Source organism: Pristiophorus japonicus, chromosome 13, assembly GCF_044704955.1.
Source record: "Pristiophorus japonicus isolate sPriJap1 chromosome 13, sPriJap1.hap1, whole genome shotgun sequence".
In the NCBI taxonomy this organism is placed as follows: domain Eukaryota; kingdom Metazoa; phylum Chordata; class Chondrichthyes; family Pristiophoridae; genus Pristiophorus; species Pristiophorus japonicus.
The window spans coordinates 33,970,669-33,997,547 of record NC_091989.1 but is presented as its reverse complement, the minus strand read 5'-3'; the positions used below and the strand labels follow the sequence as shown (position 1 = coordinate 33,997,547).

At 44.6% G+C, this 26,879-nt stretch overlaps 1 protein-coding gene across 5 annotated transcripts in view; it reads right to left on the bottom strand.

Annotated features, from left to right (window-relative positions):
* LOC139278507 (protein PHTF2-like) overlaps positions 1-26,879 on the bottom strand; it is a 141,743-nt gene that overhangs the window by 60,503 nt on the left and 54,361 nt on the right. For 4 of the 5 annotated variants that reach the window (XM_070897351.1, XM_070897350.1, XM_070897356.1 and 1 more), the window contains exon 2: positions 11,274-11,352. The exons of the other annotated variant lie outside the window; for it this stretch is intronic. In XM_070897351.1, the coding sequence (XP_070753452.1) occupies positions 11,274-11,318 (45 nt within the window). In that variant the 5' untranslated portion in view covers positions 11,319-11,352. The remainder of the gene's footprint in view (positions 1-11,273; positions 11,353-26,879) is intronic. 5 annotated transcript variants of the gene reach the window in all.

Sequence of the window (26,879 nt, the reverse complement as noted above, 5' to 3'; positions counted from 1 at the left end):
CTCAGGTTTGCTGCTTTTTCTGGCCAATTTATATGCCTCTTCCTTGGATTTAACACTATCATTAATTTCCCTTGTTAGCCACGGTTGAGCCACCTTCCCCGTTTTAATTTTACTCTAGACAGGGATATACAATTGCTGAAGTTCATCCACGTGATCTTTAAATGTTTGCTATTGCCTATCCACCGTCAACCCTTTAAGTATCATTTGCCAGTCTATTCTAGCCAATTCACGCCTCATACCATCGAAGTTACGTGTCCTTAAGTTCAGGACCCTAGTCTCTGAATTAACTGTGTCACTCTCCATCTTAAAAAAAATTCTACCATTATGGTCACTCTTCCCCAAGGGGCCTCGCACAACAAGATTGCTAATTAGTCCTTTCTCATTACACATCACTCAGTCTAGGACGGCCAGCCCTCTAGTTGGTTCCTCGACATATTTGTTCTAGAAAACCATCCCTATTACACTCCAGGAAATCCTCCTCCACCGTATTGCTACCAATCTATATGTAGATTAAAGTCGGCCATGATAACTGCTGTACCTTTAATGCACACGTTTGGTGGTCTGTACACAACTCCCACTAGCGTTTTCTGTCCTTTGGTATTCCGCAGCTCCACCCATACAGATCATCCAAGCTAATGTCCTTCCTTACTATTGCATTAATTTCCTCTTTAATCAGCAACGCTACCCCACCTCCTTTTTCTTACTGTCTATGCTTCCTGAATGTTGAATACCCCTGGATGTTGAGTTCCCAGTCTTGGTCACCCTGGAGCCATGTCTTCGTGATGCCAATTATATCATATTCATTAATTGCTGCCTGTGCAGTTAATTCGTCCACCTTATTGCGTGTACTCCTCGCATTGAGGCACAGAGCCTTCAGGCTTGTCTTTATAACACACTTTGCCCTTTTGGAATATTGCTGTAATGTGGCCCTTTTTGATTTTTGCCTTTGGTTTCTCTGCCCTCCACTTTTACTTTTCATCTTTCTATCTTTTGCTTCTGCCCCCATTCTACTTCCCTCTGTCTCCCTGCATAGGTTCCCGTCCCCCTGCCATATTAGTTTAACTCCTCCCCAACAGCACTAGCAAACACTCCCCCTAGAACATTGGTTCCGGTCCCACATCCCCTAGAACCGGTTCCAATGTCCAGGAATTTGAATCCCTCCCTCTTGCACCACTCCTCAAGCCACGTATTCATCTGAGCTATCCAGCGATTCCTAGTCTGATTAGCACGTGGCACTGGTAGCAATCCTGAGATTACGACCTCTGAGGTCCTACTTTTTAATTTAACTCCTAGCTCCCTAAATTCATCTTGTAGAACCTCATCCCATTTTTTATCTATATCGTTGGTACCTATTTGCACCACGACAACTGGCTGTTCATCCTCCCCTTTCAAAATGTCCTGCAACCGCTCCGAGACATCCTTGACCCTTGCACCAGGGAGGCAACATACCATCCTGGAGTCTCGATTGCGGCCGCAGAAACGTCTAACTATTCCCCTTACAATAGAATCCCCTACCACAATAGCTCTCCCACTCTTTTTCCTGCCCTCCTGTGCAGCAGAGCCACCCACGGTGCCACGGACTATAGGCAACGGGTCATAGTCAATGGGTTATAGGCAACGTTCCTGTTAAGCTGAGCAGTCGCGCAGCGGTCTGGAAGTCCCGCATAGGCCGCTCACCAGCTTTTCAATGGGATTAACCGTGCGAAGATTTGAATGGGCCGTGCAGCCAGTTAAAGAACCCGCGCATCAAAAAAGAACTACAGGGAAAATTGGTTATAGGATTACTACCAGTTACAGGTAGGATATTGGGGCATTACACTCATCACTACCAGCTATATAGACCATCAGTGAGTTATTGTATTGCTGTTGGTTACAAGAGGAATTTCAGTTAAGGTACTAATGCAATCAAAGTTCTTCCCAGCTCTGGTTCTCTCGCTGCGAATCTCTGCCCACCTTTGGTGTCCCCTCTTCCCCGCCCTTGGTTTCCCTTCTTTGCCTGCTCGCCAGTTGCCTCCTGGTTCTCGCAGCTACTCGTGTAACAACTGTTGGCGCAAAACCACGAGCAAAGATGCTCACCTACAGGGGACCCAGTGTAAATGCAGTAACATTTACAGACATCACGTAACCAGACGCCATGTGATCAAATCTCCAGGAATACCTCCAACCAATGTTAGCAACCCTGATGCAGTCTGGCCTGCTGTGTATTCCCAGCAATTTCTATTTTTATTCCTGCATGAAGACAACTCCAGGAATGATTGATGGGCATCACTGAATTCTCTAGAGGTGGGTTACTATGCGTAATTTTGAGGGGCTTTGATATAGACAAACCTGAAAAGCAGAATGTAGGGCCTGTAAAGTAGATTTGTGTCACATAACAATCCTCTGGAGTAGAAATACACAGCTAAAGTTATCAAAAACTGCCTTTCTCAAACTGCCAAGCCAAGGAAGGGACTTCTCGAAGATCACAATTTATTTTGGGAAGGGATTGGCATATTTGAAGCAACAAATTCAGATGAAGGGCTTGTGCACATGTCAGATTTTAACACTGTTTGATCCCACTAAATCCTATCCAATCAGCCACACTGGAATTTACTATGATGCTGCAGCTACTTTTACAGATGACAGCTATAATTGTTCAGCCAAGAGTTATTTACAATAGCAGTCAATTATCAAAGCACGAAGGAAAATTAATTGACACATAAGCCAAATGTTGGATTCTGATTCAACTGGCCCAACTTCAATATAAATTTCATCTTGCATTTGAACTCAGCCACCCTCTTTGGTTAATAATAGGTTTACGGTGTGTACGTAATGCTATGTGGCACAGTGCAAACAAACATAGTGAGGGAATAAATTATTTAAGAAACTAAGTCAGCAGCAAACAACTTCTGTTGAAACAGGACAGTAACTGGTTTGAACAACAAATGCATCAGGTTTGATGAAACAGCAATTTATGTTCTCGAGTTGTTAAAGAATGCTTGAACCACCATAAGGTGCGACAGCAGTCCATTGTAATCTGCTCCTGGAGCTCTGTGGAATCATGTTGAAGTTGATTAGAGCCTCCAATCATTTTTATTCCTGATTTATCCTATTTTACTGCTTCATCCATGAGTTCCCCTCAGTCATAAGTTAGGAGTGAGACTGCTTGTTGACTATTCAACAGCGTTCAGTTCCATTCAACAGCAGGAGTTCAACAATATTCATGCTGGGGCTGACAAGTGACAGGCAGGAGAAAACCAGCATTTGAAAAAGCTCAAGACGTGCTGTAGACAGTCTCCCGAGAGGAGCTGTTCAAATAGGCCAGAAACCTTTTCATGGTGTTGGAACTGGAATAGAAATGGAAAGATCGAAGCTGCTATATCATTTGAGATTAGAAGAAAAGATCATGGAAGAGTACAGAAAATGGAAAAATACTTTAATTTGTAATAGAACTGCAAAAGATGTAGAAACAAAACAGAAAGATCAGGCCAGTAATTTATTGTTTGCAATAGATATGTATAATAGGTTTACATGTACTGAAGGAAGAGAGAATTGGAATCTGAAGGTATTAATGGACATGTGAGGAATATTTTATATCTCAGAAGAATATTATGTATGAAAGACCTGAGTGGAATACTAAATTTCAAGTTCAATGAGAAAGCATTGATCACTATGTAATACATGTGCAAGAAAGTCCAAGTGTTGAGAGTACAGATTCCGTGTCAGGGACAGAATCGTAATTAGGAAATATTAATCATCCTACTTGGTCTCCTCCTGAGGTTTGCACCATCATAGATGCGAGCATCAAGCCAGTTCAGTTCACTCCATGCAACATTAAGAACCAGCTTAGTGCACTGGACACAGCAAAGGTTCTGGGTCCTGACAACATCCCAGCTGTAGTAAAGAACCGTGCTCCCTATTCATGTTGCTCCAGTAAATCAATGACATCAGCAGCTACCCAGCAACCTGGACGATTGCCCAGGTATGTCCTATCCACAATAAAATAGGATAAATCTAAATTGGCCAATTACAGAACTGTCAGCCTCCTCCCAATCACCAGTAAAGTGACAGAAGGAATCATGACTAGTGCAATCAAGCAACACCTACTTACCATTAATCTTCTCACCAATACTCAGTTCATGTTCCACTAGAACTGCCCAGCTCCAAACCTCATCAGAGCCTTGATCAAGACATGAATAAGTGTTTGGCAGAGAAGAGACAAGAGTAGATGTCCTCAAAATCAGGCCAGCATTTTTGACCGAGTTGGCATCAAGGAGTCCTAGTACAATTGAGGTTCCCCTCCAGTGGCTGGACACATACCTGACACTAAGGAAGATGTTGGTGCTGGTCAGAAGCCATGACAGTCCCATGACATCATTGCAGGAGTTCTTCAGAGAAGTGTCCGTGGCCCAACCATCTTCAGCTGCTTCATCCATGAGTTCCCCTCAGTCATAGGTCAGGAATGAGACTGCTTGTTGACTATTCAACAGCGTTCAGTTCCATTCAACAGCAGGAGTTCAACAATATTCATGCTGGGGCTGACAAGTGACAGGCAGTGACCATCTCAAGTAAGAGGGATCCCAGACAACTTCCTTTGTCCATCAATGTCACTGCCATCATAGAGTCCCCCAACTACATCCTGATAAATCATCATTGACCAGAAGCAGAACTGGACCAGCTTTTTCAACATTGTGGCCATACGAGCAGGGCAGAGGCTGGATGTTTTGTGACGATTCATTTCCTGACCTCGCAAAGATCTTCCACCATCTACAAAGCACGTTCGGAGTGTGATGGAATACTCACCACTCGCCTGGATTGCTTTTGGGGCAACACTCAGGAAGGGTAATACCATCCAGGACAGAGTAGTTCACTTGATTGATGGAATGATCCATTTGAAGAATTAAATTAAACTTAGAAGGCAAGGCAATTCATCTTTCTTTCCAGCATCACCCAATATATAACAGGAGGTTGACAATACTACCAAGGTGGAGGAGAAGTGAAAGAGTGTTCCTCTTAGGATGAAAAGTTACCTAACGGAAACAGGCATACTAAAACATTGACTATCCTCAGACAACAATTCTAAGCAACAGTGCTTAAAGAGTTTGTTTTTTCCAGGTAACATCTTTGCAGATATAGTCTATTGTTACCACCTTAAGATTTGCCAATAAAATAGATACCAATTCCATAGATTGCCCTTTAATCCAAGTCGCTACCCACATGGTGGGTTTCAACTGCTCTTGCAAAGAGCTGACTTGACGGTTGAAAATATTACACATTGCTCACAGGATTGCCTCTTCACACTATCTATGTGCCCTTTCTAAATAAATCCCATCACACCATTGCAATAACCACTGAGCGATAATCACAGGTTATGTAATCCTATATTCGAGCTTTTAAAAATTCTCTATCCCAGTATAGAGACAGGAAAGGGATACGGGCAGATTTATCAATGTCCTGGGTGACAGGCTAGTAGGGTACTTGTCTATGCCAATAATCTTCTACAAGATGAGTGCCTGGTATCGACCGGAAATTGTGTGTTTTCTCAAAGCCTACAGAAAGAGTTAACATACACTGGCTGACATGTTACTGCAAGCCAATTATTTACCTCATGGATAGAATGTGTCACATATTCCTCATTCATAGAGATGAATGGAATATGACTAATGTTGAACAATTGATGCAACTCTGGCAGATGTATGCTGCGCACTAATTGTGCGTGTTAAATATTCTAATGAACGCGTTATTTTTTATCATGAGAGCAATAGAATTGGAATCATACAAGGTGCATCATACATCCATAGCATGCTTCCTCTATTTATTAACATTACACTTTAGAACTTCAAGTATTAGTCAAACAATAAATATTAATGAAAGGTATGAAACAGTTAAGTCAATTGCATGATTAGGTCTATAGCAAGTAATAAATACGGTAGGTTCTTTCACAGGTACCACACGGTATCAAATCATAGAAAGATAGAAAATAGGTGCAGGAGTAGGCCATTCAGCCCTTCGAGCCTGCACCACCATTCAATAAGATCATGGCTGATCATTCACCTCAGTACCCCTTTCCTGCTTTCTCTCCATACCCCTTGGTCCTTTTAGCCGTAAGGGCCACATCTAACTCCCTCTTGAATATATCCAACGAACTGGCATCAGCAACTCTCTAGGGTAGGGAATTCCACAGGTTAACAACTCTGAGTGAAGACGTTTCTCCTCATCTGAGTCCTAAATGGCCTACCCCTTATCCTTAGACGGTGACCCCTGGTTCTGGACTTCCCCAACATCGGGAACATTCTTCCTGCATCTAACCTGTCCAGTCCCGTCAGAATTTTATATGTTTCTATGAGATCCCCTCTCATCCTTCTAAACTCCAGTGAATAAAGACCCAGTCGATCCAGTCTCTCCTCATATGTCAATCCAGCCATCCCGGGAATCAGTCTGGGGAACCTTCGCTGCACTCCCTCAATAGCAAGAACATCCTTCCTCAGATTAGGAAACCAAAACTGAACACAATATTCCAGGTGAGACCTCACTAAGGCCCTGTACAACTGCAGTAAGACCTTCCTGCTCCTATACTCAAATCCCCTAGCTATGAAGGCAAACATACCATTTGCCTTCTTCAGCGCCTGCTGTACCTGCATACCAAACTTCAATGACTGATATACCATGACACCCTGGTCTCGTTGCACCTCTCTTTTCCTAATCTGCCGCCATCCAGATAATATTCTGCCTTTGTGTTTTTGCCCCCAAAGTGGATAACCTCACATTTATCCACATTATACTGCATCTGCCATGTATTTGCCCACTCACCTAACCTGTCCAAGTCACCCTCAGCCTCTTAGCATCCTCCTCACAGCTCACACTGCCACCCAGCTTAGTGTCATCTGTAAACTTAGAGATATTACACTCAATTCCTTCAACTAAATCATTAATGTATATTGTAAAGAGTTGGGGTCCCAGCACTGAGCCCTGTGGCACCCCACTAGTCACTGCCTGCCATTCTGAAAAGGACCCGTTTATCCCGACTCTTTGCTTCCTGTCTGCCAACCAGTTCTCTATCCACGTCAGTACATTACCCTCAATACCATGTGCTTTAATTTTGCATACCAATCTCTTGTGTGGGACCTTATCAAAAGACTTTCGAAAGTCCAAATACACCACATCCACTGATTCTCTCTTGTCCACTCTACTAGTTACATCCTCAAAAAATTCCAAAAGATTTGTCAAGCATGATTTCCCTTTCATAAATCCATGTTGACTTGGACCAATCTGGGCACTGCTTTCCAAATACGCTGTTATTTCATCTTTAATAATTGATTCCAACATTTTCCCCACTACTGATGTCAGGCTAACCGGTCTATAATTACCTGTATTCTCTCTCCCTCCTTTTTTAAAAAGTGGTGTTACATTAACTACATTCCAGTCGATAGGAACTGATCCAGAGTCAATAGACTGTTGGACCCCCAATGCATCCACTATTTCTAGGGCCACTTCCTTATGTACTCTGGGATGCAGACTATAAGGCCCCGGGGATTTATCGGTCTTTAATCCCATCAATTTCCCTAACACAATTTCCCGCCTAATAAGGATATCCTGCAGTTCCTCCTTCTCACTATCCCCTCGGTCCTCTCGTACTTCCAAGAAGGTTATTTGTGTCTTCCTTCGTGAAGACAGAACCAAAGTATTTGTTCAACTGGTCTGCCATTTCTTTGTTCCCCATTATAAATTCACCTGAATCTGACTGCAAAGCACCTACGTTTGTCTTCACTAATCTTTTTCTCTTCACATATGTATAGAAGCTTTTGCAGTCAGTTTTTATGTTCCCGGCAAGCTTCCTCTCATACTCTATTTTCTCCCTCCTAATTAAACCCTTTGACCTCCTCTGCTGAAGTCTAAATTTTGCTCAGTCCTCAGGTTTGCTGCTTTTTCTAGCCAATTTATATGCCTCTTCTTTGGATTTAACACTATCCTTAATTTCCCTCGTTAGCCACGGTTGAGCCACCTTCCCCGGTTTATTTTTATTCTAGACAGGGATGTACAATTGTTGATGCATGTGATCTTTAAATGTCTGCCATTGCCTATCCACCGTCAACTCTTTAAGTATCATTTGCCAGTCTATTCTAGCCAATTCACGTCTCATACCATCAAAGTTACCTTTCCTTAAGCTCAGGCCCATAGTCTCTGAATTAACTGTGTCACTCTCCACCTTAATAAAGAATTCTACCATATTATGGTCACTCTTCCCCAAGGGGCCCCGCACAACAAGATTGCTAATTAGTCCTTTCGCATTACACATCACCCAGTCTTGGATGGCCAGCCTCTAGTTGGTTCCTCGACATAATGGTCCAGAAAACCATCCCTAATACACTCCAGGAAATCCTTCGTACTGCTACCAGTTTGGTTAGTCCAATCTATATGTAGATTAAAGTCGCCCATGATAACTGCTGTACCTTTATTGCACGCATCCCTAATTTCTTGTTTGATGCTGTCCCCAATCTCACTACGACTGTTTGGTGGTCTGTACACAACTCCCACTAGCGTTTTCTGCCCTTTGGTATTCCGCAGCTCCACCCATACAGATTCCACATCATCCAGGCTAATGTCCCTCCTTACTATTGTGTTAATTTCCTCTTTAACCAGCAACGCTACCCCACCTCCTTTTCCTTTCTGTCTATCCTTCCTGAATGTTGTATACCCCTGGATGTTGAGTTACCAGCCTTGGTCACCCTGAAGCCATGTCTCCGTGATGCCAATTATATTATATTCATTAATTGCTGCCTGTGCAGTTAATTCGTCCACTTTATTACAAATACTCCTCACATTGAGGCAGAGAGCCTTCAGGCTTGTCTTTTTAACATACTTTGCCCTTTTGGAATATTGCTGCAATGTGGCCCTTTTTGATTTTTGTCTTGGGTTTCCCTGACCTCCACTTTTACTTTTCTTCTTTCTATCTTTTACTTCTGCCCCTATTTTACTTCCCTCTGTCTCCCTGCATAGGTTCCCATCCCCCTGCCATATTAGTTTAACCCCTCCCCAACAGCACAAGCAAACACTCCCCCTGGGACATTGGTTCCAGTCCTGCCCAGGTGCAGAACATCCGGTTTGTACTGGTCCCACCTTCCCCAGAACCGGTTCCAATGTCCCAGGAATTTGAATCCCTCCCTTGTGCACCACTCCTCAAGCCATGTATTCATCTGAGCTATCCTGCGATTCCTACTCTGACAAACATGTGGCACTGGTAGCAATCCTGAGATTACTACCTTTGAGGGGCTACTTTTTAATTTAACTCCTACCTTCCTAAATTCAGCTTGTCGGATCTCATCCCGTTTTTTACCTATATCGTTGGTACCTATATGCACCACGACAACTGGCTGTTCACCCTCCCCTTTCAAAATGTCCTGCACCCTTGCACCAGGGAGGCAGCATACCACCCTGGAGTCTCGATTGCGACCGCAGAAACGTCTATCTATTTCCCTTACAATAGAATCCCCTACCACTATAGCTCTCCCACTTTTTTTCCTCCCCTCCTGTGCAGCAGAGCCACTCACGGTGCTATGAATTTGGCTGCTGCTGCTCGCCCCTGATGAGTCATCCCCCTCAACAGTACCCAAAGCGGTGTATCTGGTTTTGCAGGGGGATGACCGCAGGGGACCCCTGCACTACCTTCCTTCCACTGCTCTTCCTGGAATTGCAGGCATTGGTTATCAGGCACAAGTCAGAAATGGGTTATTTTACATTGAACCATCAATTAATCCATGCGACTAAGTCATAAAAAAACAGAAGCTCGCAGGTTCAATTCCCTGACCTCTGCCAAGTTAGCTGAAGCAGCAGTTGAGGGTACTATAATTGGACTCTGCCTCCCTGAGCTTGAGCCAAGACAAATCTGGCACTGCTCCCGTCTAATTGTTACCCAGTGACTGTACTGGGAAGTATACATGTGTGAACATTGAGCAATGACTGGCTTGTGCTTCGCTGTAATATCCTGAGCAGCTGGATAATCTGCTGACATTCACAGTGTAGGTCCACACATGAAAAATAACCACTTGGATAAGATGGTACAGGGCTGCCTGTGATTCGGGAACTCATTCACTGGATGTGAAGTGTTTGGGGACAGATGTGTTAACTCTACAGGTTGATGCAAGATATTTTTCTCAAACTCCAGCAAGAAAACCCTTCCGAAGTAATTACTGTAAACAATACAAAGCTGCCTGATTTGGGCTATAATTTTATTTAATTCTAAATGTGCTTCTAAAATAATCTCTGAAAACCAGTTGCCTCCAAAAGTTTTTAATTGCTTAGTTACAGTAATGCAGAGTTTGACGATTTATACTTGAAGCTGGCTGACTAACATTTGGGTGCAACAAGGATATGCTGGGATGACAAAAATGACTCAGTCAAGACTCAGAACATCTTCATTCAGGGCTCAAACTTGATCAATTTAATTGAAACCAACATTACACAGAGTAAACATACTCAAAGTAGATCCCACTGTCCGACATTCACTCTTCCCGGTACAACTACAACTTGCATTTATATAGCACCTTTAACATGGTAAAACATCCCAAAGCGCTTCACAAGAGCATTACGGTGCCATATGCTGAAGAAGTGGACTGCACTTAGAACTCTGTGAAGCGTGCCTGTAAATAGGATTCATTTTGGACATGTGCTTACAATCCATAGTACTTGCATGTAGATTTAGTACCTAGTTTGAGGAATTGCCATTGAAAAGGGACAATCTCCGATTATAATCTTGGTTCAAACCATACTCGTGCTGCTATCTCAAGACTATGAACAGCTGCACAGAGTACTTAACATTCCAGTTATAGTTTGATTTTTTTTTTTTTAAATCAGACAAAATGCTGCAAGCTGCTTACTTCGTCAATCAAAAGTGCTGCTGGTTATAATCAAGAGTCAAAACTAATGAAATACACAAACAAGCAGCTGAAAAAAATCAATCTGAATGTCAAAATGTTACACAAATATTTGGACCTGAGCATCTAAAGTGCCAATTTTTCTCTCATACTTCCTTAATGAATATAAAGCGGGTAAAAGGAGTTGTAGTGCAAATTAGCCATATATAACTGAACGGTGGAACAGACTCGAGGGGCTGAATGGCTTGGTCCTAAAACTCTTAATTGCTTTTCAGTTCCTGAAAATCAGAGATATTGTGCGACAAATACAGTAGAAATGTGGAACACAGCCTAACCTTTGTATCAGCTCCTCTCAGCAGTGCGTACAAATAATGCCACACACGGCGGTCAAACATCAAGCGAAAAAATGAAAGAAAGACTTACCTTTTTTTGATACCATACTATAGCATCTGTCACTTTAGACGCCATTTATCCCCCTCAATCACACGTTGGGCATTTTAGGCTGAAAGGAGAGAGGAAAAAAAGATCAGCACCACTTGTAAGTTGTGGTAAAGGCAAGTGTGGTGGTGCTGTGCTTACGTTACACCCAACCTCATTACTAATTTAGTAAGATGTTTTGCAGTGACTTGTTGCTATAACAACTGAAAGTTACTGTACTGGAACTGTACCATCTACATATTTTTGCACACTGCATGAAATTCCACCCATCCGTTGTCTCTTTGAACTGACTCAATCACCTGGTTATTTCGCATAGTTGTATCCTAGGACAGAACAGCATTTTGGCTGACTAAGAGCAAGACAATATATGCAATTTCCCTTATTGTATGGAGGACCTCCAACCCCCTCAAAACAGTAGTTTTCAAACTTCCCATCAGGGAAATCCTAACAAATAAATAATGACAAACTTGTGTGCAGAGCACAAAAAAATTGCAATACATGCATTTTCTTTAAGCATACAATAACATGCCAAATCAACAAGTAAAAACCAAATTACAGAAAAATGCAGTTGCAGTGCTTGGTATGGCCACCCAGAACCTCATGAACCCCTGGGATCCTCTTTCGAACCCCAGTCTAAAAGCTCATCTTAAAGTAACAATCAATCTAGTTTCTACAAATCAAGCAAGAAGTATACCTTGGCTTTTCATGAAGCACTTTTTAAAAAAGTTTTCTGGACTTTCAACACTGAAAACATTTTCCATAGCTGCAATTAACTTCAATTTAGTAAGTTATACTACCTAACCGTTAGCTCATCTTTCTGACCATTATTGAATACGTGTGCGAAAAGCACGATGCTACGCCACAACTAACAAAACAAACTGGATTCATTAACACAAAAGCTAAATATTGCGGATGCTGGAATCTGAAATAAAAACAGAGAATGCTGGAAATCTCAGCAGGTCAGGCAGCAGCTGTGGAGAGAAGCAGAGTTAACGTTTCGGGTCGATGTCCCTTTGTCAGAACCCTGATGATGAAGGGTTATCAACCCGAAATGTTGATTCTGTTTCTGTTTAGGGCAAAAAAGACGTAGGTTTTAAGGAGTGTCTTAAAGGAGGAAAGCGATGTAGATAGGTGGAGAAGTTTAAGGAGGGAGTTCCAGAATTTAGGACTCGGCAGCAGAAGGCATGGCCACCAATGATTAAAGTGATTAAAATCAGGGATGCTCAAGAAGGCAGAATTGGAGGAAGGCAAATATCTTGGAGGGTTATAAGCCTGGAGGAGGTTTCAGAGATAGGGAGGGGTGAGGCCACGGAGGGATCTAAAAATAAGGATGAGAATTTTAAAATCAAGGCGTTGCTCAATTGGGAGCCAATGTAGATCAGTGAGCACAGGGGTGAAGGGTGAACCGGGCTTCCTGTGAGTTAGGATACGAGCAGCAGAGTTTTGGATGAGCTCAAGTTTATGGAGGGTGGAAGCTGGGAGGCCAACCAGGAGTGCATTGGGATAGTCATGTCTAGGAATGGATGATCGCTGCAACAGCAGATGAGCTGAGGCAAGGGCGGAGTCGGGCGATGTTAGAGGTGGAAATAGACAGTCTTAGTGATGGCGCAAATATATGGTCGGAAGATTATCTCGGGGTCAGATGCGACACCAAGGTTGCAAACAGTCTGGTTCAGCCTCAGGCAGTTGCCAGGGAGAGGGATGGAGTTGGTGGCTAGGGAATGCAGTTCGTGGCAGGGACCACAGACAATGGCTCAGTACGGAATTCAGACAAGCAGTCTGACAATTTAGAGACAGTGGAGGGGCCGAGAGAGGTGGTGGCGAGGTAGAGATGGGTGTCACCAGCATGCATGTGGAACACAACATTGTGTTTTCGGATGATCTCGCCAAGGGGCTCAGGTAGGTGAGAAATAGGAGGGGTTATGGATATATCCTCTGGCTACAACTGGATAGATAAGAATGGAACCAGGCAAGTGCAGTACCACCCAGCTGGATGACAGAGGAGAGGCATTGGAGGAGGATGGTGTGGTCAACTGTGTTAAAGGCTGCAGACAGGTCAAGAAGGAATAGTTTACCACTGTCGGTCACATAGGATATCATTTTTTACTTTGATAAGAGCCATTTCAACACTGTGGCAAGGCAGAAATTTGATTGGAGGGATTCAACTTGGAGCTCCCATACAATTAACGTTATACTTGCCTTTCAGTGCTCCTAGATCCTGAAATTTGCATTTCCAAGGTAGATGGTGCAATGGCTGTGTTTCTTCACATTGCTCGCTTTCCTGGCACAATTACTCCCCAGTCCCTGTCAACTGCAGCACTGATCCCTCCCTTAACCAGCATCTCACAAACACCACTGGAAAATTCAGCCTGAAGCCATCCTCTCACCTGGCAACCACCACTACTACTTCAAAGACTACCTGGCAGCCTGCTGCCTTGGCTGAAGAGCCCTCTATTGATCAGTGCTCCACATCCACCAAGGAAAAATGTAGTAGAGATCCTTCTCCTAACTATTATCTACAGCTAAAAATAAAGCAAGCCGGTGGCAACCCTAACGAGAGAGAGAGAGAGAGAAAACAAGCTCAAGTCTATGGGCTCAATTTTCCAAGGTCATTTGCGGCATTTTTTTGGTGCGTCATTTTTTCTGGCGTATTTATTTTTTCCAAAGTTTCCCCTTGTGATCTGCACTCGTGTAACTGAGTTAGTTACGATTTTTCTAGGTGAGCTTTTTTTTGACATAATAGCTTCTTTTTTTAACGTTCCCTCATGTCTGCAACGGTTTTCATAATTTTTTCGCAGTTTGGCCAAACATTTTTCCTCCTAGGTCAGCGTATCTGGCCACTTCCGAAAAACCTTCTGGTGAGTCAGCAGAAAACAGCGCACATTGACCAATCTGTGCTGAAAGACGCTATTGTTTTTAAATCGAAGATTTTGGAGGGAGTCAAGATTCTAAAAATCAAAAACATTCAACTTTTTTTTTAAACTGTCAACGTTGTAAATGGAAGTTTTTTGGATTTCAGAAGTTTTCATTTTTTTTCTTACTTACATGCCACCACCGAACATCTTCAAGCAGGGCCTGGAGGGTCAGTCATAGCTTTGGCCGGCAGAATCGGCCACATGGCTGGAAAACAAGCCGGGGGGGGGATGGGGACGAGGACGGGGGTAAAGACAGGTAGGTGCCGATCGGAAGGCTTCTGAAGACTGCATTGAGTTTGGGGGGCGGGGGGGGGGCGGTTGAGAAGAAGTCACAAGACCTGGGTGTGGTCCATCCATACCGAACTTGGGAAAAGAGAACAAAGAACCTATCTCCTCTGCCTGCCTTCCTGCCATTTTGAGCTTCTTGCAAAGGTAAAATTTAACTATGGGGGCAATACCTTGTGCGAGCCTTCTGCATGATGATGCTACGTAGGAGACAATTGATTCGACATCATCGATTGAGGAACATCAGAGCCCGTGCTGGGCAGGAGGGGAGGCCTTACCCACCACGGGTATATCGAGACAGGCGTTTGTACCTGCACCTGAGTGATGCAGACTGTATCAGAAGGCTGCTTTTCCACAAAGAAGTTGCAATTGTGATCTGTGAGTTGGTGAAAGCAGGCTGCAACCTAGAAACATCAGGAGGACTGCTTTGTCAGTTGAAGTGAAGGTTACAGCTTCACTTTCATTCTATGCCTCCGGATCGTTTCAAGCTACAACTGGGGATGTGTGCACCATTTCTCAACATGCAACACATGTTTACATTTCTTTCCCTGTGGACCACCTCGGTACAAATGTCTGTTCTGGTGTGTTAGCTGTGCCCTCGCTGGGCTGGCGTGTTGTTCGCCCTGCAGGGCTGCTAGGTGAGCCGGGTCTTGCTGGGCTGTTGGGCGTGATGGGTTCGATTTCCTGGTCCGGCGTGGTGTCGTTGATCCTTTGGGTGTGTGTTGTGGGCTTGATTAAAGGTGGTGTCTGCTATGGATTGTTCAGGACAGTCTGTGAACCGCAGCCTCATTTGGTCCAGGTGCTTTCTGCAAATTTGTCCATTGTCTAGTTTGACTACAAACACCCAACTCCCTTCTTTAGCTATCACCGTTTCCGCGATCCACTTGGGACCATGTCCATGGTTTAGCACATACACAGGGTCATTCAGATCAATTTCCCGTGACACAGTGGCGCGACCATCGTTTACATTTTGTTGCTGCCGCCTGCTCTCTACCTGATCATGCAGGTTGGGGTGAACCAGCAAGAGTCTGGTTTTAAGTGTCCTTTTCATGAGTAGCTCAGCCGGGGGCACCCCTGTGAGCGAGTGGGGTCTCGTGCGGTAGCTGAGCAGTACTCGGGACAGGCGGTTTGGAGTGAGCCTTCTGTGACTCGTTTAAGGCTCTGTTTGATGGTTTGTACTGCCCGCTCTGCCTGCCCATTGGAGGCTGGTTTAAATGGGGCCGAGGTGACATGTTTGATCCCATTGCGGGTCATGAATTCTTTAAATTCGGCACTGGTGAAACATGGCCCATTGTCACTGACCAGTATGTCAGGCAGGCCATGGGTGGCAAACATGGCACTCAGGCTTTCAATGGCACTCAGGCACTCAGTGGCGGTGCTTCCCGACATTATTTCACATTCAATCCATTTTGAAAAAGCATCCACCACCACCAGGAACATTTTACCGAGAAACGGGCCCACATAGTCGACATGGATCCTCGACCATGGTCTGGAGGGCCAGTACCACAAACTTAGTGGTGCATCTCTGGGCGTGTTGCTCAACTGAGCACATACGCTACATTGCTGTACACAGGACTCTAAGTCAGAGTCGATACCAGGCCGCCACACGTGGGATCTGGCTATCGCTTTCATCATTACTATACCCGGGTGTGTGCTGTGGAGATGAGAGATGAACGTCTCCCTGCCCTTTTTTAGTAGCACTACGCGGTTACCCCATAACAGGCAGTCTGCCTGAATGGACAGCTCGTCCTTTCACCGCTGGAACGGCTTGATAGGCTCTTGCATTTCAACGGGGATGCCGGCCCAGCTCCCATGCAGTACAGTTTTTTTACTAGGGACAGCAGAGGATCGTGGCTAGTCCAAGTCCTAATCTGGCGGGCCGTGACAGGTGATTTATCATTTTCAACCGCTTCCATGACCATCAACAAGTCTACGGGCTGCGCCACCATCAACAAGTTTGCAGGCTGTGCCAGTTCCACCCCCGTGGTGGGCAATGGTAGCCGACTGAGAGCATCAGCACAGTTCTCGGTGCCTGGCCTGTGGCGGATGGTATAGTTATACGCTGACACCTTTGTATGCGGGCTGAGGCATTAGTATTTATCCCCTTGTTTTCAGCGAACAGGGGTATGAGGGGCTTGTGATAGGTTTCCAGCTCAAATCTGAGGCCAAACAGGTACTGATGCATTTTCTTTACCCCGAACACACACGCTAATGCCTCTTTCTCAATCATGCTGTAGGCCCACTCGGCCTTAGACAAGCTCCTGGAAGCAGAGGCGACAGGTTGCAACTTCCCCGCAACGTTAGCTTGTTGTAATACACACCAGACTCCGTACAACGACGCGTCACATGCTAGCACAAGTCTTTTACACGGGTTATACAATACAAGTTGGAGCATAAAATGTTTCTGGCTTTCTCAAAAGCAATTACTTGTTTTTTTCCCCATACCCAGTTCTCACCTTTGCGCAATAACACATGTAGGGGCTCTAAAAGAGTGCTTAACCCCGGTAGGAAGTTACCAAAATAGTTGAGAAGTCCTAGGAACAACCGCAGCTCTGTGATGTTCTGTGGCCTGGGCACGTTCCTGATAGCCTCTGCCTTGGCGTCTGTGGGCCGAATGCCGTCCCCCGCGATCTTTCTCCCCAAAAACTCCACTTCTGTTGCAGTGAAGACGCATTTCGACCTCTTCAGCCGCAGCCCTACGCGATCCAGTCGCTGGAGGACCTCCTCCAGGTTTTGTTGGTGCTCGGCGGTGTCCCGACTCGTGACCAATATGTCGTCCTGAAAGACCACCATGTGTGGTACCGACTTAAGTAGGCTCTCCATGTTTCTCTGGAAGATCGCTGCAGCCGACCAAATTCCAAACGGACATTTGTTGTAGATGAACAGTCCCTTGTGCATGCTGATGCAAGGGAGGCCCTTCGAAGACCCCTCCAGCTCCTGTGTCACGTAGGCCGAAGTCAGGTAGAGCTTGGTGAACGTCTTGCCTCCTGCCAGCGTCGCAAATAGGTCGTGCCTTAGGTAGCGGGTATTGGTCCTGTAGCAAGAAACGATTAATAGTTACTTTATAATCGCCGCAAATCCTGACCGTGTCATCACTTTTCAGTACTGGAACAATCGGGCTGGCCCACTCGCTGAATTCCACTGGGGAGATGATGCACTCGCGTTGCAGCCTGTCCAGCTCGATTTCCACTCTCTCCCTCATCATGTGAGGTACCGCTCACGCCTTGTGGTGAATGGGTTGTGCCTCTGGGACCAAGTGGATCCGCACCTCGCCCCGGAATAGTTTCCAATGCCTGGCTCAAAAAGGGAAGGAAATTTGTTGAGAACCTGGGTACGTGAGGCCTCATCGACATGTGATAGCGCTCGGATGTCATCCCAGTTCCAGCGGATTTTGCCCAGCCAGCTCCTTCCAAGCAGTGTGGGGCCATCGCCCGGGACAATCCAGAGTGGCAGTTCGTGCACCATGCCCTCGTAGGTGACCTTGGCCATGGCACTGCCCAGGACTGTGATAAGCTCTTTGGTGTACGTTCTCAGTTTCGTGTGGATGGGGCTCAGGGCTGGTGCGAGTGCCTTGTTGCACCACAGTCTCTCAAACATCTTTTTACTCATGATGGACTGGCTAGCGCCAGTGTCCAGTTCCATGGTTATGGGTAAGCCATTCAATTTGACGTTTATCATTATAGGTGGACATTTCATCGAAAATGTGTGCATCCCGTGTACTTCAGCATCTGTCTCCTCTCTCTGAGGCTCGAAATTGCTTTGATCCACCATGGACCGATCTTCCTCTGCCACATGGTGGTTAGCAGGTTTTGCAGAGCTTGCAGCTCGTTTGCAAGCTCATTGCAGGTGCCCCATTGTTCCACAGCTCTTGTAAATATACCCTTTGAAGCGGCATGAATAGGCTGAATGGAAGCCTCCACAACGCCAACAAGGTGTGAATTGTCTTGCATTCATCCTTTGTTGCGGACTCTGGGACATCTGGGTCACCTGAGGCCTGCTGGCAGTTGCACGCTCGTGGTTTCTGCCCTGTATATTTCTGCTCACAGACACAGTTCCAGTTAATTTATGAACATTGCTAGCAGTTGTGTGCTGAGAGATTTTCTTGGTGTTATCACTGGTGGACATAAACGCCTGTGCTATCGCAATGGCCTTACTGAGGGTCGGTGTCTCTGCAGTCAAAAAAGTTTTCGTAGGATGGTCTCGTGGCCAATGCCCAGTACAAAAAAGTCTCTGAGCATTTGCTCCAGGTAGCCATCAAACTCACATTGTCCTGCAAGTCGCCTTAGCTCGGCGACGTAGCTCGCCTTCCTGAACTTCTGATTGCTGGCACATGTAGAATTGATACCTCGCCATCAGCACGCTCTCCCTTGGGTTAAGATACTCCCGAGCCAGTGTACACAGCTCCTCATACGACTTATCTGTGGGTTTCACTGGAGCCAGAAGATCCTTCATGAGTCTGTCGGTCGGTGCCCCGCAGACTGTGAGGAGGACCGCTCTCCTTTTTGCAGTGCTTCCTTCTCCGTCCAGCTCGTTGGCTACAAAGTACTGGTCTAGCCGTTCGACATAGGCTTCCCAGTCCTCACCCTCCGCGAACTTCTCCAGGATGCTCACAGTTTGCTGCATCTTTGCATTGGATTCGTATTCTCGTCGCCAGTTATTGTGTTCCTAACACAGATAAGGCTGCACACAGGGGGGTTAAAGTAACAGTGACCTCAGTCTTTAATAAGACGCTCCAGAGTGAGGAACAGGCCTTAGGGGCCGGCTTATATACAGTGCTCCCAAGAGATGCTGGGATCCCTTGGGACTTCAGGGGATGAGCTCCCTGGTGGCGGAACATGGGAGTGCATGCTTTACAGATACACAACACTAAGCTTATTCTTTCTAAGATCTCGGGTAGTGCACACCTGTTGAGTGTCGGTGGGGGCGGCGGCAGGAGGGCCCAGGCGGCAATATGGAGGGCCCGGCTTGGGGCTCTTCAGAGGCCGGTGTGAGGATTGGAGTGGGAGTTGATTCTGTCAATGGGCGCAGGGTCTGGCCATGTTCCCTTATTGCAATTGCTAACTCCGACATGCCGTCCCTCAGGCGGCCTGACAAGTGTCTCAACGACCTGCAACATTCCCTCCCTCATGTTGAGCAAAACTGTCAACTACCTGTGACATTCCCTCCCTCATGTTCAGTAATAGTGTTTGCACCATCTCTGACATTCCCTCCCTGATGTTCACTGACAGCGCATCACCTACCTGTGACATTTCCTCCCTCATGGTCACCGACATTGTTCCCATTTCTCGTGAGATTGCTGTTACTTCTCCCAACAGTCCCGCAACCTCGTCACCCACCCCACTGATGGTGTCCAGGATTGATCGCGTAAGGTTAATCCTCTACCCACTCATTGCCATCATCTGAACCACATCTGTTACATCCTGCACCTCAGGAGACGCAGTCGAGCTCCCCTTCCCTTCCTCTGCACAGGTGTGGCTCGCACCCCACCACTGGAACTAGCAGCCTCAGAAGGTGGGAAACCATGGAATGTCCCACCAACACTCAAACCACTAGTCACAGAAGGGGCTGGCTCCTCAATGGGCGGCACCTGCACCTTCTCCAAAGTCAGTAAAACAGTGGGGGCTTCATCCATCTCCATCCCCTCCCCCGCATGCTCTTGATCTGGAAGGTGGGATTGGAAGATGTTCTCCTCTTCAGGCTTGTCCTTGTCTGAATCATCTTCTGCATCGTCAGGGTTGGCCCCAAATTCTGCAAAATATAACAGAACACAGACAAATGGTTAGCAGCAGAGGAGGGGGCAGGGTGGCTGGCATGAGCAGGCTCACACAGCACAGGCCAGGCAGCAGGCTAATTTGAAGGACCACGATGAATGATAGCACATTGCATCAACCGAAGTGCAGCTGATGGAGACATCCCCAGGAACCAAAGCATGGCTGGCCCACGCGGTACTTAACATTTAGCAAAGCCAGACTGTGGAATTTGCAGGACTTACCCTCTCCCTTGTGTGTGGGTCCAGCTTGTGCAGTACTGATTGATTTTCTCCAGACAGGACCCATCAAAGCAGCGACTCTCTCTTCCAAGGGTGTCAGTGGGTGCAGATTTGCCAGGCCTCCTCCTGTTCGAGTTCTTTCCCTTTTATTATGTGCCACCTTCCTCTACAAAATGATAATATAACTTTTTAGAGAGGGTGTCTTTCTGCTGGGTGGGACATATACAGCTGGTCACATTTACAATTACAATTCCATTGAATAAATGAAAATATTACTTACACTAACTACTTGACCAAGGTCCTGCCACTTCATTTTACACTGGCCTCCAGATCTCGTGGTGGTCACCATTGCGCAGCAATCTTCTGCAACTTGGTTCCAGCGTTTCTTCATTTCTTTGGGTGGAACTTTTATGTGACCTCTGCTGGTGTCCAGCTCCTGCCATCTGTTCTCAATCACAGTAACTAGTGCCTCCACTTCATCCTGCAAGAAATCTTTGGTCCTTGCACCGCGTTGCATTTTGCATTGCTCCAGCTGCGATTTTTCCAATGCTCTCACACAGCACTCCTTCTCTCACACACACAACTGGCTCTTTAAAAATGGTCGATTGCCAACTTGGAACTGTACTGCGCATCCGCGTCCATTGCAACGTCAAAAACGTCACTTTTTTTGTCGCACATGCGCAGAAGGTGCGGCATCGTTTTTTCGGCACAGACAGCAGGCTCCACCTCCCGAGACGACTGGACATGCTGCACAGTGCCAAATTCAAATTACAGATCGGGGAAACTTTGGCAAAATATTTCCAGCGCATTTCTGGCCTGGAAAAATGATCGTAACTCTGGCAAAACGCCAGAAAACGGACTTGGAAAAAATTGAGCCCTATGTGGGTAAATGAGAATGGGAGGGGCGCGAAAGAGAGCACAAGAGAGAAAGGGTGCAAGACGGTACAAGTGATGGCAAGAGCACGAGATAGGACATGAGAGAGTGCAAGAGGGAGGCAGAGGAATGACAGACAAGACACAGAGCATATTCTCCAACTTACTATGAGCAATATCAGGACAGATCAATTAGTATGTAAAGGAAGAGCAGTAACCACATGTATTTTATTTTCAGTAACCATGTATCTAATGCCATAATTCTGCCTGGGAAATACTTTGGCAGAGCAGATCACACAGCCATTGTAGAACCTGTTCGATTTTCATTCCATTGATTTAATTTAAAATTCTTGTCCCTGTGTTTGAACCCTTCTCACCCCTGCCCATTTCTGTAACCTTCTCCAGCACTACAATCCCCTCTCCCTTCCTGAATTCTCCACTTATCTGACTCCAGCTCCCTAACCCCTCTGCCTCTTCACCCCTCTTTCCTCCTTTATAAAAAGTCATTGTCGATATATTGGACGTTCTAAATTTGCTTTTCACTCAAGGCTTATAAAATTAAAACATCAGCTTGTTGTGGCAACGGAAGAACTGTATGGTATATATTAATTGTACATTATGGATTATTAATCCTTCTAACTATAATCGCTCCCTTAACCACAGAAGAGTAAATGTCAAATAGTTAAAAGAAAATCTAAGAAAGAAAGGAAGAAATCCTGCACAGTATAATTTCATCCTGGGATCATGCTTGATTACTGGAACTATCAAAATATTTTTAATTGTGGTCACAGTAAATTTGCTGCCTTTTTTATGCTTTTGAGGGAGAAGGATCTCTATGAAAGGGTGGGGAGTTGGTTGGAGTATGTGTGAAATGGATGTAGAAGGCATAAAGTGCCTTGGTAAACTGGGGTGATGGGGGATTTAATGTGAAAGAGTGACTGTTGAGGTAAATTTGGGGGTAACTGATGGTGTGGTTGCTTTGTTGAAAATCTAAATTTCAGTTTCCCCCTTTTTTAAATAAAAAGAACTGTGCAGTATTGAAGTACCCTGTAGTTACAATTAACCAGAATGCATTATTTGCCAACATTCAGATTTCATGGACTTTCTCCCAATACAAGTAAAGGAAGGTTATGTCTGCCTGCAGCTTAAGTTGCAAAGCCAGTGTAATTACTTGTTTTCATATGTCAGGACTCTTCTGGAGTCGTCAGCCTTTTGGTGGCTAGATCACCTTTTTTAATAAAGATGTTGTACAGCTTTTATTGGTTTTCTGGTTTAAGATGAATTAAAATCAAGCTGTGAAACTGTGCTAACAGAACAAACTGCTCCCTGTTAGGAGAGAAGTGCAATGGAAGAAATTCTTTAAATGTAGTGGAAGACAAGATCACCACATGTCTGCAGGGCTCCCCTGTGGCACCAAGTCCTTTTAGAGCCAATCGCCATTAATTATTGCAGCGATTCGCCCAATTGGAAGCTGAAACTTTGGCAGAAGTTCAGCGAAATTAGTGGAGAAGCAGAATAAATACAATCCTTTGCTGGAACTGATACATTTTTTGAAGGAACTGCTGTTTCATTCAAAAATATTACAATCCATATGATTATCAATTTCTTTCTTTAAACCTCAGCCAATTTTCAACCATCTATGGCTTTCACTTTTCCACTTGTACAAGCAAGTGTGATAGCTTTTGTTTAAACAGTACTATGTGCAGTGCCCAGCCTGTTTTCAACTAAAAGCAGTACATCAACAACATTATTATTCAGTAAGCCACGTGGAAAGTTACAGTTTACTCAAACATTATCCGCTGATGTGGAATTTTTGGGGCCTGTTATTTGCTGTGCAGCCAATAACCTGGCAGTAAATTTAGAATAAGTACACAAGGGAAATTGCTTGCACTGTTCTACACAGCAAACAGTTAGCATACACACTGGGTTGGCAGTTTAACACTGCCCATCACGTAGACAACAGCTTGGGAACTGGTTTTGAAATGGGAACTGTAGAAGGCAACATTTCATCTTGATCATTTGTGCCCAAATGCAAAGTGAGTCACGTCATATTGTAGGTTAAATGTAGCTTTAAATTGAAGCACTTAGAGCAAAATATATCGATTCACACTTGTAAAACATCAAATCAATGCAGAATGTCAGCCAGCTCAGTTAAGCTACATCCAGCAGGTTTAAGAAAGCCAGGAAAAGATAGTGGGCTAGAATTTTCATAAAACCCACCACCGCCAGATTGCCGCTTAAAAAGATCACGAAGATTCTTAAAGTAACGCCGGCGAAAAATTGCATTTAAAAAAAAGGAAAAAATACCACACGACGAGAGAATGGATCTTACACGTAGATTCTCGGCGGTTAAACGCGATCCTGGGCAAATTGGGCGGTTCTTAATCAGAATGGGCGGTAATTGCTCAAATTTAGACCGAGGCGGCGGTTGAGCCTAGGGAGGGGGGGGAAAAAAACATAAAAAATATTTTTTCCAAGAAACAAAAATTAAAAAAATTCTCAAGACCCTTAACTTAATCGCTGAGATAGAATTTTAAAAGAATTATAAAAAAAAACCCTTCAACTTACCTTTCTTTGCACGGTACTTACCTATCGCCCAGCTCCGGCTGCTTTTCGTGGCCGATTTTTTTGATCTTACCTACCTGTCACCGCTGAGCCCAAACTTGGGCGGTAGCGGTTTTTTCGGTGGCGCACGTTGGCAGTCCACTCCCCAGCTATATTTTGAAAACGCCGGTGGAACGCTTTAAAAAATGGAGTGGAAATTTTCGCCGGGTGGTTTTCCGCAGAAAACGAGCAGTACCGCCAAGAAAACTGCCGGTGATAAAGTGAAAATTCTAGCCTAGTGATGCATTCAGCAAAAAATTAGTTGGATGTGAATTCTTCCTAATCTTAGCAGGGCTATTGGGGTAGGTGCTGAATGGAAGGTGTTTTCTTGCAATGAAGGAGAGGTAAAGGATAGTCAACCAGTGTCATTCTGGTTTTGACAAAAGGTCATGGACCTGAAATGTTAACTCTGTTTCTCTCCCCACAGATGCTGCCTGACCTGCTGGGTATTTCCAGCATTTTTTATTTCTATTTCAGTGTCATTCTCAGCCATCTCACAGTGAACGATCGTACTGCAAATACTGGTTATGCCTTGATGCCAGTTTTAGCTTTGCACTGACACTGCTGTTGTGGTGTAGATGCACCCCAAGCATCAGGGCCCAAGCTGCCTGGAGCAGGTAGTCCCGCTCTGCTTTGCTTCAATCCTTGGCACCCAACTTATGATCTAAGTTCAGCACCTGTGTGCACCAACACTAAACTTCTAGAGCATGAATGTATTCCAAAAAGATAGATTTAATACTGTACTTGATATAGTATTTTAGTTAATTACTGATGGGCTCCTTTTTATTTACTTGATTCTGGAATAATTACAAATAAATATGAAAATTTCATATGGCAATCAATCAAAATCTTCCTTGAGCAATCTGCAGTGAATATAACCACAGAAACGAATACAAGAGCTCGTGGTTCACGTGTGCGTATATTCTTGCTCAGAGGTTATCTCTGTGTACACTTCCTGGTTTCATTATTTGAGTGCGCAAAGTAATCATACACTTTCTTAACTGTGTACTGTAATTCACTGAAGAAAAGAAAACACCTGAACACTAATGTATGAGTTGCAGACCTTTTTCCAAAAGAAAAATTCTAACCAAAAAACATCTCAAAACTATCAAAAAGACCTTCTTTGTCTAAATGGATAATACTGCTGACAAGATAGGGTACTGAAACTAGAGCAGGAAAGTCCCAGGCTCCGAACTTGGTCAGTATTGGCTGTGCTAAGTGCACTAATCCCAGCTGATGCGACAGTTGTCAGGTGTGGCTCAGTGGGTAGCACTCTCGCCTGAGTCAGAAGGTTGTGGGTTCAAGCCCCACTGCTGGAGCACAAAAATCTAGGCTGACATTACAACAGTGATTCTCTTCCAAAGTACTTCATTGGCTGTAAAATGCTTTGGGACGACCAGTGGTCATGAAAGATGCTATATAAATGCAGGTCTTTCTTTAGTTGTGCAATAGAGATCAGTGTCCCTGAAGCCAGCAAAGAAAAAAACCCCAGAACATTGTCCACACCCGTTTACAAAACAGAAGCCCTTAATAGAAAGTGCATGAGTGTGAACATTTGGTGAGGAAAGAATTGGATTGGTTGTACCCTGTAATGCTCCTGGATGAATAGCTGTCACCACTCACTCAAGAACAGCCACTTGGCTGAGGTACTGAAGGGCTGCCAGTGCCCATGGAACTGGTTAGCAAGAATTACAGGAGACTGGACAAGAAAACATTTATACTAATCACTGGTGGCAGCGAGTGATCTCTTCTACATGTATGTACAGAACACAAAGTGGATCCAGTCACAAGCAAGGCAAGATTTTATATGTGCATTTGCAAAATGATGATGAAATGATTACAGTTCATAAATATTTATACCACACCAGTACCAAAAAAATTGTTGAAGTATCATTGCAGATTTACAAAACTTTGTTTTATATCATTTGAAGATTTTTTATGTAACATTGACAACATACCAATTTGAATTACATTAACTTATTCAAAAACAAAAATCATAGAAATGTCAGCCCACTGCAATGTTCCCGCTAATTTTTTTTGATGCGCTGTCCCTTTAAATTTGCTGCACTGCTGCACATCTTTTCCTGCAGCAGCAGCTGGTCAGCGGCCTGAGCAGAACCTCCCGACTGGTGCTCGGCTGCGCACCTTTGGGGCAGATTGGCCCACTACCTGTGCCAGTTTTAGCTTCATACTGGATTCTAATCTCATTTCTTTACTTTTGCCCTTTATTCTATTATCCACCAAATAATTATGTGATTCGTTCAAATGCTGTGATTGAATCAGCTTTAATAGCCATTTGTGATAATGCATTCCTCATTTCCAATAACCTTTTGTGTGAAAATTAATTCTTCTAACCTTTCCCTAAGAACAAAACTTTTTTTGAAATAAAATTTGAGCTTTTGCATAGTACTTATTACAGTGTATAGAAATAAATAGAAGTTACAACGCAGAAACATGCCATTCAAGCCAACCAGCTTATGCGGACATTTACCTGCCACACTAACTAATAGTCCTAATGACATTTACCCACCCTACTCCCATATTCCTTTCCCTTTTTCCATCATTCACCTCTTCAGTCTAATCTTGAATGTCGACACAGTCTCTGCCTCAACCACTAACCCTAGAAGTAAAATTTCACAGCCTCACATTTACGGCATATGAAAAGAATTACAAACTATTTCATTCTGTTTTAAACTTGTCATGAATTCATGTCTCAGACTCGATGACCCTGCCCCACACTACAGGTTTGGGGAGGAGGCTCTGTTTGCAATTCTTCAGGTAACAATGATTTAAACACGTCCCAACGTGCAACAAGCACTAAGAATTGTGAAACATTAATGTGCTTTTTATCTGAAATTTAGGCACACGTGAACTATTCTAGGGTATCATACATGTGCTATTTCTCAGATTCTAGTTTTGGCTTCT